Source organism: Sus scrofa, chromosome 10, assembly GCF_000003025.6.
Source record: "Sus scrofa isolate TJ Tabasco breed Duroc chromosome 10, Sscrofa11.1, whole genome shotgun sequence".
Taxonomy (NCBI): domain Eukaryota; kingdom Metazoa; phylum Chordata; class Mammalia; order Artiodactyla; family Suidae; genus Sus; species Sus scrofa.
The window spans coordinates 63,451,823-63,464,273 of record NC_010452.4 but is presented as its reverse complement, the minus strand read 5'-3'; the positions used below and the strand labels follow the sequence as shown (position 1 = coordinate 63,464,273).

Below are 12,451 nucleotides of genomic sequence, written 5' to 3'. Positions count from 1 at the left end.
AGGGTTTTAATATAAGGAATCTCACCCTCAGATTTGTGTTAAGGCAGCGTGAGAGGTGGTTGTGGAGCAGATGGGACTAGAGGCAGAGGCAGCAGTCAGAAGGCTCTGGCAATGGTCCAGAGAAGAGGCACCGAGGGTTTGCACCAGCAGCAGCAGTGGGGAAACCTGTTAAAGAATTCACAGTTCAGATCTGGAGAGAGGAGAGCGTCGCAGCCTGGAGTGATGTTTCTGACCTGGGTGAAGGATGGTGTCATCTCAAGAAATGCGGCATCACTGTGTCTCCAGCTTGCCTTGTTTTTTGTAGTTGACAAAGTGCTTTCACGTGCGTTGTGTGGTTCCTGCCCTCTTCGCCCCTGTGTGCTCTGGTGCAGTGACTTCTGCTGTGAGCCTGACTTCCTGCTGCCTCGTAAGCCTTTGTCTCTGTTCCTAGTCCTCCCTCACCCCCTTGATCTTCTAACCCCCCACGTGTTTCTCTAGTTCCTCCTCTTCCTCTTCTCTTTCTGTGTAGACAGTCAGGATGGCTAAACCTGACTGCCCCAGTTGGCACCCTTGCTGATGGTATCCGTTATTTGATTTCATTTATCTCCACAAAGACCCCCGCCCCCCACTTCCTGTCCTGTTTTCTGAACATTTAGTGTATTTGCAGCGATTGAGCTAATTAAAATCTTCCTTCCCTATTTCTTTACTTCTTGTTTATTTTTATGACTACATTTCTCATTCACCAGGGTCCAAAGCCTTAAAACTGGGTTTAAATCCTTCCTCTACTCTTATACCTAATCATTTATCAGATTCTATTCATTCTATCTTCAAAATATCATCGACCTTTTTTTTGTTACCGCTACTCTACTTCCAACCCTATGGTTGCTTACCTATATCACTCCTCAACCCCTAACCTGTCCCCTCTCCATTAGTATCCAGTTTCTCCCATCCATCATATATATTCCTGCCCGAATAATCCTGCTAACACATACTCCAGGCATTTCTCTCCCTTGTCGAAATATCTTGACGAGGTTGAAACTACCAGTTGCATAAGGATCACCGGCATTGCTCTGGAATTGAGAACTTCTAGGATCTGCATGTCAGCTTGCTAAACTTACTTTCTCCAGTTTCCCGTTTTGCACGCTGCTTTCCAGACACCTTATCCCGTGGTCTTAAACAGCTCCCCACGCGCATACCTCCCTGTGTCATCTCTTTCTTCCTGTGCTTTACCATTCCCAGTCTCCAGATATCTAAAACGCTGCGTAAGTAGTCACATTTTTTTCCAGATCTTGGACATGAAGGTAATCCGTTTCTCCCTTGAACTACTCGAGCACTTTATCTACCTTACGGTCCATGCCACGTTCTGTGTGGTGTCTCTTGCTAAACTGTAAGCTCTTTTAGCTCATGATTTATTTCTGACTTAGCCCAGTAGCTCCTTCAGCCGTTAGCATTGTGCGCTATGCCTGGTATATATGCTCAAGGTAATACGTGTAGACAGAAAGGATCTGCTCCTATAGCAACTCAGTCAAGTAAGCAAGGCAGGTAACATTAGCCCCTTTTGAAAGGTCAGGAAGCAGCCACAAAGAGGCTAAGAGATTGCCCTGTGGTGCCCGAACGCCTGCTGAAATGCCTCTTTCTAACGCCAAGCCAGTGTCTCTGACTTCACCACGCCACCTCTCAAGGTAGCTGACCTCAAGCAAGCGGAAAGAAGACGTAAGTAGCAGATGAATGGTGCTAGGTCAGAGGTTTACATTTTCCAAACTCCGAGAATTAAAATTTTGTTTTGAGGAGTTCCTGTCGTGGCTCAGTGGTTAACGAATCCGACTAGGAACCGTGAGGTTGCGGGTTCGGTCCCTGGCCTTGCTCAGTGGGTTGAGGATCTGGCATTGCCGTGAGCTGTGGTGTAGGTTGCAGACGCGGCTTGGATCCTGCGTTGATGTGGCTCTGCAGCGGTGGCTGCAGCTCCGATTGGACCCCTAGTCTGGGAACCTCCATATGCCACGGGAGCGGTCCTAGAAAAGAAAAAGACAAAAAAAAAAAAATTGTTTTGAAAGTTCTAAAAAAAAAAAGTACACCTTTCTGTCATTTCTGAGGATAGTAGCCATATAATAACCCATCTCTGGATTTGTAGGGGTTTGTGTGTGTGTGGTATGTGCGCGTGTGCACCTGTGTGTGCCTGAATTCGTGTACACAAGAGGAAGAGGAAAAGAGAAAGACAGGGCTTCGTCAGGTTAGGAGAAGAATTAATAAAGGAAGCAGAGGGCACCCGGGAAATACTTAGCAAGCTCCAGATCCCGCAAGGAGGGCCACGCCTCTGGAAAGGAGTAGAGTTTGGTGTCTGCTGTCCTGAGTCTCCACTCTTTGGACAGCAAAGGGGTGTGAGTCTGCAAGATCCTAGGAAACGTACCGCTTCACTCTCTAGACACTGTCCGTAATTTCTTTTCTTTCCCTGAAGTCATGTTCAAAGCATTGTTTTTATTTCTCAAGGTTTTAAAAAATATGTATATTCTAATAACTTCTTTTTCTTCCTTTACCAGAAGAAGAAGAAGAGCAGGTGCCCACCGATGGGGGCACATCGGCAGAGGCCATGCAGGTTCCCTTGGAAGAAGATGACGAGCTGGAGGAGGAGGAAATTATTAACGATGAGAACTTCTTGGGTAAGAGACCGCTGGACAGTCCGGAAGCTGAAGAACTGCCTGCCATGAAGCGGCCTCGCCTGATAAGCAGCAAAGGAGACACCCTGGACGTGGTGTTGCAGGAAGCCCGAGAACCGCTCAGCTCGATCAACACCCAGAAGATCCCGCCAATGCTCTCTCCCGTCCACGTCCAGGACAGCGCGGACCTCGCGCCTCCGTCACCAGAGCCGCCCATGTTAGCTCCGGTGGCAAAATCACAGATGCCAACCGCAAAGCCACTGGAAGCAAAGTCGTTTACCCCCAAAACAAAGACTAAAACTACTTCTCCAGGACAGAAGGCTAAATCGCCTAAAACGACTCAGTCACCAGCAATGGTCGGAAGTCCTATTCGGTCACCAAAAACTCTATCCAAAGAAAAGAAGTCTCCTGGACGTTCTAAGAGCCCCAAAAGCCCCAAGAGTCCCAAGGTTATGACTCCTCTCCCCCAAATCCCCATCAGACCTGAAACACCAAACAGGACTCCTTCAGCCACAGTAAGTGAAAAAACGAGTAGAGAGACCATTCAGGTAAAACAAATACAAGCTCCCCCCGATGCTGGGAAACTGAACAACGAGACTCAGCCGAAAAAGGCCGTCGTGACCGATAAGACCATTGACGACTCCATCGATGCCGTGATTGCGCGAGCTTGTGCCGAGCGGGAGCCAGATCCTTTCGAATTCTCCTCTGGATCAGAATCAGAAGGAGACCTTTTCACCAGCCCGAAGAGAATTTCAGGTTCAGAATGTACTACTCCGCAAGCTTCCGCCTCCTCAAACAACTTCCCCAAGTCAGGGTCCACGCCTCGGCCTCTTTCGGGCGGAACCTCGAGCTCTGACAACTCATGGACCATGGACGCCTCCATCGACGAGGTGGTCAGGAAGGCCAAGCTGGGGACGCCCCCCAGCGTGCCCCCCGGCTTCCCTCCCATCTCCTCTCCTTCCATCTCTCCTCCCACCCCCGAGCCTCTCCACAAGGTGTACGAGGAGAAGCCCAAGCCGCCGTCCTCCGCAGACGTCAAAAAGAAGTTGAAAAAGGAACTGAAGACGAAGATGAAAAAGAAGGAAAAGCAGCGAGACAAGGAGAGGGACAGGGACAAAAGCAAGGACAAGAGCAAAGAGAAGGGGAAGGACAAGGAGAAGGAAAGGGAAGCCAGCAAGGAGACCAAGCATCCTTGGAAGGACTTCCTGAAAGACGAGGAGGCCGACCCCTACAAGTTTAAGATCAAGGAGTTTGAGGACGTGGACCCCAAAGGGAGATTGAAAGATGGACTCGCGAGAAAGGAAAAGGAGAAGCATAAGGATAAGAAGAAAGACAGAGAAAAGGGCAAGAAGGACAAAGAGAAGCGGGACAGAGAGAAAGCGAGGGACAGAGGGCGGGATGAGAAGCTGAAGGTGCCCTCCGGCGCCCTGGCGCTGCCCCCGAAGGACGCGGCGCTGCCCCTGTTCAGCCCCACCGCGGCCCTGCGCGTCCCCGCCACGCTCCCGGCCCTGTCGCCCCTGCTCCCCGAGAAGCTGCTCGAGGAGAAGGAGAAGCCCAAGGAGAAAGACAGGAAAAAGGACAAAAAGGAGAAGAAGAAGAAGAAGGAGCGGGAGAAGGAGAAGGAGAAGAAGGAGCGGGAGCGGGAGAAGGAGAAGAGAGAGCGGGAGAAGCGGGAGAAGGAGAAGGAGAAGCACAAGCACGAAAAAGTAAGCAGCTCCCCTTGGGGCCCTGGGGCCCCGTCCCGACCGAGCCCTGGGGGGAACACGGGTACTCAGAGCCGGCCGCTGGCCTGCCGTTTGCCGGGGAAAGCACTCACAACCTCACTGGAAACATGTCTTGCCGTGTGTTTACAAAGCTTAACTTTAATTCTCAAACCCCGTAAACCTGTCCTCAAGCCCCCTAGACCCTGGCAAACGTTAAAAATTCATAGCCTGGGAGGACGCCAATCACAGACCATCAGCTCTCTCTTAACCGTACTGATCTCTGGCCGGTATAAAAATCCGTGACCCTCAAGGCAAGTAATATTTGTGTCATTATCAAGCCCAGTGCAGACTCCTCTCTACCCAAACATTAGACACCCGAAAAGGCAGCGTCCACTTTTCTGAGAGTCGCAAACCTGCGGCACTGTCCCAAGGGGACAGGAAGGCCTCTGGGGTCCTTCCTCGCCCACTGGCTTTTCGTCTTGGTGAGCCGTCCTGGCCAGAGCGCAAGGTCTGGCCTGTCTCCCTGTAGGAGGATCTTGTCTCCTCTTTCCCGCTTCAGTCAGACCAGGACGTGTCTCTGAGCATCCAGCTGGCCTGGCAGCTGGTTGGCGGGTAGAAAGTCCTATTTCCCCGTGTAAGCAGCCAGGCTTCTGGAGAATACGGCCAAAGGAACCGAGGCACACCCCGCGGTCTCACGGGAACCCAGACCCTCATCCTTTGGGCACAGGACGGGACCTCTGCTTTTATAGCTTTGCTGTCTGTGCACGGTTTGGGGACTACAGTGGTTGCCTGGTTGATTTGAAAGTTTCCTTTAAACTTTCTTAAAAAGCATAGTTGTCTGTGGTGCATCTGTGATGATCCTTAGATTCTTGCTCTGTGTTCTGGAAACACTCCTCTTTGAGGCTGGCTACAGAGTAATACCCAGTAATTTTTTCCACATAATAAAGCATGCTCTGTTTGACCTACAGCAGTTCTATTACCAACACTTTTGCAGTGTTTTTAATTTCAGGCTTAACTGGAAAACTTAGTTTGGCTGACAAGCAGAGATGACCACTCACCCGTTTTTCTGCCTAACTCTTCTTTCTGTGTCCCTCTTGGCTATTATTCTAAAATATAAAGAAGTGGGATGGAAATTCCGACATTGATAACTGAATATTGGCAGTTAAGGAGACACAGAAATTCAGCTCTTTTTCCCCACTTGGAAGTCGTTTTATCATTCAGTTATTTCTACGTGGTACCTGGAAGATTTTAAGGTGCTACCACATAACTTAGTTTCTCCTCCTGACACACCCTTGACCTAGCAGCAGGTATTGTCATCAACATGTATAGACGAGCAACAGCCTGCGTGACTTGTCCAAGGTCAAGGTCACACAACCAGCAGGAGCCAGGTCAGGTCCACACTGACTGACGTCCCCTTGTGCAGTGTTTACTGCTCCTGATCCTGCCTGGCAGCAGTCAGCACTTACCCATCAGGTGCCTGGGAACTTGGCTCATGAGCCCTTGGCAAATCAGGGTGCATTGCTTTCACCACCACCTCACCTTTGGAAAGTCAGTGGAGTTGCCCAGAGTGGCTGTTACGGATTTGAGGAGAGCCCGTCAGGTTAGATGGAGCGCGGTCCACGGCGTGCCTACCCAGCACCTGCGGACTTTGGGAAAGACGAGCCCCTCACTCAGACCACTTGGGTCGGAGGTAAAGGCTCCGTTACGAGCTGCAGGCTTCACCTGACAGAGGAATACAAGTCCTTGTGTCAGTGTTGATGGATCAGCCTGGTGACAAAAGATAAAAACATGTAAAAGGCAGCCATCGGGGCTTAAACAATAATAAACAGTATTGTGTCTAGAGGCAAATCCGGGTTCCGGTCCTGACTTTTTCAGCCCTGTGAACTTGGGCACATTGCTTATGTGAGGATTAAAGGAGCTGGCATCTGAGACTGGCCTGCTCCTGTTTCTGGCGCAGAAAGAAATGCTCAGTAAGCGGGGAAGGTGGGGCTGGCCGTGGCGGGCGTGGTGGTTCCCTTCGGCGTCAACCCGAAAAACGTATAGGAACCTGCGTCGAGTTCACGGCTCCACTGGACCCGAGGGACCGACCTGTGCACAAGAGGGTGTCAGCGATGGCTACAGTGTTTCCAGAGCGTCTGCTTCCTTGGCACTCTTTTAAACGTTGGCCCTTTTTGTGGCGAGGGTTTGTGTAACCCATGGAACGCCTTTGACAAGGAGTAGACATTGAGAGGTTCAGGCTTCTCTTTTTTCAACTCCCCTTCATCCTCTGCAAAGTACCAAGCCGTGTGAGTGAAGGAGAAGGTACTTGAAACTGGGTTGCATGTGATCTATGACTTTTCTCAGGTATCCACAGAAGTAAGACAAGAGTTAATCAAGACGAGACATATCTAAGCTGCCCCCCAAAAAATGTAGTCAAAAGAACGAGGGCCACCGTTTGCTTACTCCTGCTCCCGACCAGCTCGCAGAGCAGCTCCGTGGACAGTGACCCCGGTCAGCGAGCAAGGCCATTGGTTTTGTTTGTTTGTTTGGCTGTACCTACGGCGTGTGGAAGTTCTCGTGCCAGGGATCGAGTCTGAGCCACAGCAGTGACCCGAACTGCTGCGGCGATGCAGGATCCGTAACCCCTAGGCCCTCGGGAAATTCCAAGGACACTGTTTTTTAATTAAAAAAAAAAAAAAAAAACCCACCCATGTTTATTTTACCTACCTGTAAAGTTTTCTTTAGTCATACCTGTATTTATCAGTACAAGAACAAATAAAGATATCATTAATTAGATGAGAATCTGCATAGCAGTTAGGACAAGGCTTGGGCTTTGGAATCAGGCAGGCCTGAGTGAGGTGTTTTAGTTTCTTTAATCCTTAGGTATTTCATCTTTGAAGCACCATAAATAGCACTTTTTGAAAAACTGAGTTTTTTGAAATACTCAGTAGTATTAACTATTACGTTTATATATATTAAATAACCTCAGTAAAACTGGTTTGTGTCATTACTGAAACACCGTGTATAAGTTTAGTTCTTATCACAACTCCCTCAGGTAGATAATATAATTACTGTCCCTTTAAGATAAGAAACTGAGTCTTAGAGATGAGACTGATAAACTTGCCCAAGGTCACACACCCAGAAAGTGATTGAACAGGAGCCACAGCTTCAGCCCAGGCCATCGGCTGCTAGAACCGATGTCTTTAAGCAGGTATGGTGGTTTACAAGTCTTTTAGTTGCCTTTCATGGGCAGCCGTGTGCTTTAGTCGGGGTCAGGAGTCTGGTATCTCACCTGTTTAATGTAGAACCAAATGGAGAGCTCTGTGGTGGCCTAACAGGTTGAGCATCCACTGTTGTCACTGCTGTGGCGTGGATTCACTTCCTGACCCCAGAACTTCTGCATGCCATAGGCAAGGCCAAAAATAAATAAATAAATAACCTTGTATGGAAAACATATTGAGAGCAGTCACAGAGTTAACCATAGTAGCTTGAGCTGTGAGAAACCTAACAGAAAATTTCAGAGCAGTTAATTTTTTTTTTTTTTTTCCTGTTTTGCTATTTCTTTGGGCTGCTCCCACGGCATATGGAGGTTCCCAGGCTAGGGGTCGAATCGGAGTTGCAGACAGTGGCCTGCGCCAGAGCCACTGCAACGCGGGATCCAAGCCGCCTCTGCAGCCTACACCACAGCTCACGGCAACACCGGATCCTCAACCCACTGAGCAAGGGCAGGGACCTAACCCGCAACCTCATGGTTCCTAGTCAGATTCATTAACCACTGCGCCACGACGGGAACTCCTAAAATTTTTATTATAAATTTGTATTTGTGTCAGTGTCTCTATTACAGGACTTAATTTATTTCAAACCATGGTTCTTGGGGATTGCGATGGATGTTAAAGAACTACTTTAACTAAAATTTACTCTTGCTGTTTTAAGTGAAAAAATAAGAAAGCATCTCATTTTTAATGTTAGTGGAATTGAAGTTCATTAACCTGATGCAGAAGATAAGCCAAGGAGTTCCCGTCGTGACACAGTGGAAACAAATCAGTGGGTTAAGGATCCGACGTTGCCATGAGCTGTGGTGTAGGTCTCGGACGCAGCTTGGATCCTGCATTGCTATGGCTGAGCTGTAGGCCGGCAGCTGTAGCTCTGATTCGACCCCTAGCCTGGGAACCTCCATATGCCGTGAGTGTAGCCCTAAAAAAAAGCAAAAAAAAAAAAAAAACCCCAAAAAAGAAGGCAAGCCAAAATCCATCGGTCAGACTTGGAAATACGTCTTTATGATCCGAGAAGACCCAGCAGAGTTTCACCCTGAAACGGTGACGTCACAGACTGTGTATAGAAAGGCCCAGAGCTGGGCCGCGAAGAGCTCGGGCTTTGGCAGTCGGCCTGCCTGGCTTGGGCTCCAGCTCTCCCGCTCCTTAGCTCTTCCTCGGCCTCTCCGAACATCTCTGAGCCTCAGCTTCCTTCCCTGTCTGCTTCCTCCCGTTCGGTGCCCAGAGGGGACAGCATGGCTCTAGAAACAGTGGTTTCCTACCTGTTTCCAGAATCTGTTGGCCTTTGAAGGCCTCCCCTTCTGCCTTCTCACAGGAAACACTGAGTAAAAACTCGTTTGGGTCGTTTAAGATCCATCAGTGGCTCTGACAGTCCAGGGGTTCCTTACAATCACCAGTGAGGTTGACGAGCAGCCCGCGGAAAATGGAGATCTGTCTGTAACGGAGAGCTCATCTGTTCTGTCGTGGACCCCCCAGCTTTTCTCCTGTTGATCAGTGGACTGTTTTACCTGAGCGAGCACTGGCCGTGGGACGAGCTACCCCAGCGACACTCGGCGTGTGTTGAGTGCATGCACTCGGTGCTTACCGGACCTGGCCGGCGGCTCTGCGGGGTTGAGGCTGTTGCTCTGGTTTCACGGTCGAGAAAACTGCCTAGGAAGGTTGAGTGACTTGGGGACAAGCTGTGACATGACCCGGCCCGTGCGATGGAAGCCGACGTCCTCTATCACCCCGGGCAGGCGTCTGACAGAAGCTGATGGCGGGATGAGAACGTTGCGCCGTCCAGAGTAAGGGGCACTGTGTGTTCAGAAAAGTGCAGACCCTAGGACCCTGGAGAGAGCTTCCGTTCAGCTGCCGGGTTTCAAAGGACAGGCAGGGCCAGGCTCTCGAGTGAGGTCAGTCATCAGAACTATCAACGCAGCTCGTGATGCTCCGGTCTGTCCCCAAACCCCGAGCATTTGCCCCCAAGTCATCTTTCATTGGAGAGTTTGTTTTTAGAGAATGAGATGCAGTCTTCCCAGTTTGTGCCTTTGACAAAAGGTTTCCGTCTTTCTATTTAATGTCTCGTTTCCAGCCTTTTCTCATCAGCTCTCATGATTAATTAACTAGTGCAATGAAGGGTTTTCAGTAAATAACCCCAGTAAGAAGGGGGAATATTTATTCCCTCCCTGTTTCTTAGAACCAACTGTTCCAAAAGGAAGCCAGTAACTTATGTTTACACGAGTACGTTTGAATTTATGGAAGTTTCCCGCAGGCCGTCTCCAAGGCTGCCGGGGCCCGAACTGAGCCCTTGCTGAGAGCCCAGCCCTGTTTTGTGAACGGTCCCCACGGGATCTCACTTGTTGTACTTGGCCACAGCCCTAGATCTTCTGACAGTTCATCAGTGCTAGTTAGACTCCATTTCTGAATGGAAATAACGTAAAAACCATAACTTAAGAAAGACGGCAGGACGGTTACCAGTTGCCATAGTTCAGCGTCCGAAATGTCAGGTTATTAAATTCAGCTTTTCACCAGTACTGTTTCTGGGGCCTTACCTGACATATTCGCACAGATGGGAATCTGAACCAGCACTGGCTGAACCTGCAGTTTCCCGTGCCTTGCACACATATGTAGGTTTTCTTTTTTTTTTTTAATGAAATAAGTTTAACATTAAAAAAAAAAAATAGGAAATAAAACTTGGCCAGATTATATTGACAAAGCTGCCCATTACCTTTGCAGAGAGTCCCTGTCAGAAGATAAACTTTAAAGCTGGAATGCATGAAAGAGTTCCAAGATAGAATTTAAATTTAAACTGATTCTTTATAGATAAGCTTTTTAAAAATCCACCTCTTTGCTTCAAGTCAGGATTTTAAAAATAAATTTCCCCTTTAAATCTCTTGAGCGATTTTCATTTTTTGCAAGGCCGCACTGCTGGTGTCCTGGAAAAATGGAGAGTTAGAGCTTTATCAGTTGGTGCCCTGAGGTATGTGGCAAAGAAGCTAAATCCTTGAAGATTAGCAAAAAAAATGCAGCACATGGCAATAAGGGGCTTATATGACTACTAGTATTAGTTCAGGTGAAAGAAGTATTGCTTATACATAAAACTGGACAAATCCACTGACAATGTATTTTTAGTTAGCTACAAAGGAGTCTTATATTACTGGACTTTGCCTCTTTGGTGAATTGGGAAGCTTAGTAATCCACTGTAAATGCTCTTCTGCGCGCCCCAATTCTCGGCATCACTCTAAAGCACTGTTCTTTTATTTTAACCCTTACAGGTGCATGCTGTCCCCAGGTTTGGGCTCAGGCCGTTAAAAGACGGTGTTAGTCATACTGCTTAAGTAGTTGAAGTCATTTTCATCTAGTTTGTCGATTTCTGGGACAAACACACAAGAAGTTATTTCATGATTGAAATAATGTATTTTTAGTTTGGTAGGAATTCAGACAAAGTTAACATAAGCATCTGGTAGGAAGTTTTTATTAGAAACTGTACTTTCTATGGGATTAGCATCCTTATTCATCTTTTTCTACACTGGCTTGAATTTTATCTTTGAGTTAAATCAGATTTAGCTCCTTTAAGAATGGAATTCAAGTGTGTAGTATTTTTCAGTAGGATTACCATATGTCCTAGTTTGCCTGGGACAGTCCAGTTTACACCTGCTCTGTTCTGCGGTGTATGTAACAGCTCCTGCTTTCACCCTCAGAGGTGTCTCTGGATGTTGTAGTCACCCTAATTATAGGGAAGACATTGAGCTAAGCTAACAGGTTCTGAAACATTCACTAATTCAACTATATTACAAAATACCTGTTCCTACATTTATCCCATTTTTAATCTGACTTATCAAATATTTCTCCATTTTTGTTTGCTTGTGTTTTTACATATTTTATCATTTAACTTTTTTAAATAGTAGGTCATAAATTGACCATACCTTGACTCTTTTTTTCGGCCAAGCCATTTAAGTCAGCATCAAAAATCCAGCCATTTTAGTTGAATGGTGGTAAGGCCAACGTTAATCTCTATTTCCATATTAACTAGTTAGTTTTCCAGAGAGAAAAAGGTATTTTTTACAGTCAGCTCTAAGCCATCTCACAAGTATATGTCATTTACCATAAAGGACATTGGCAGAGAAACCGAATAACTTCATGCAAGACGTCAGCACTACTAGAAAAAAGGACTCGAGATGCATGGCAGAGAGTCACCGGAGGCGTTCCTGTGTGGCTCAGCGGTTAAGCACCCTACATTGTCTCTGTGTGGTTCAGGTCGCTGCTGTGGCATGGGTTTGATTCCTGGCCTGGGCACTTCCGCATGTCATGGGCACAACCAAAAAACAAAACAAAAGAGTCCCGGGAGTAGGATGGTGGAAGCGAGGAAGAATTTGGTGTCAGGAGGCCGGGCTTTCGGTCATTCACCTGCTAACTTTGTAACTCCCCAAGCCGGGCAGGCTTTCTGAGCCCTCAGTGCACGTGCCCAGCAGCACCTGCCACACCTGCCTGAGGAACACACTGGATTATCACGTACATGGGACACGCCTGGTGAACTGCTGCACTGGGACTATTAGTTAGTGTGCAGCGCGGTGATGGAAAGGGACCAAAATGCCACGTGAAGCCGGATAATGGTAAAGCAGGTTTTTCAAAGGCAAGGCAGACAGCTTTATTTTTAGTACAGCTTTAGAAAGGGCTCTGTAAGCGCCTCATTTGTAGTATTGTGACTGAAGGCGTTTGCAACCTTACTCCCAATACTTCATCACCTGGGAGTGTGTGACCCTAACATTTCTTAGGATTGAAGAAATATGGGCACTCTGTATAATTTTTCATTCTCTGAATTAAAAAAAAAAAAGCACAATTGTATTCAACCCTGGTTTGGGGAGTTCCTGCTGTGGCGCAGCGG

At 47.8% G+C, this 12,451-nt stretch overlaps 1 protein-coding gene across 1 annotated transcript in view; it reads left to right on the top strand.

Annotated features, from left to right (window-relative positions):
- The window catches only part of TAF3 (TATA-box binding protein associated factor 3), a 154,217-nt gene that overhangs the window by 112,127 nt on the left and 29,639 nt on the right, over positions 1–12,451 (top strand). Inside the window, exon 3 of the mRNA XM_021064999.1 lies at positions 2,517–4,339. Within this exon, the coding sequence (XP_020920658.1) occupies positions 2,517–4,339 (1,823 nt within the window). The remainder of the gene's footprint in view (positions 1–2,516; positions 4,340–12,451) is intronic.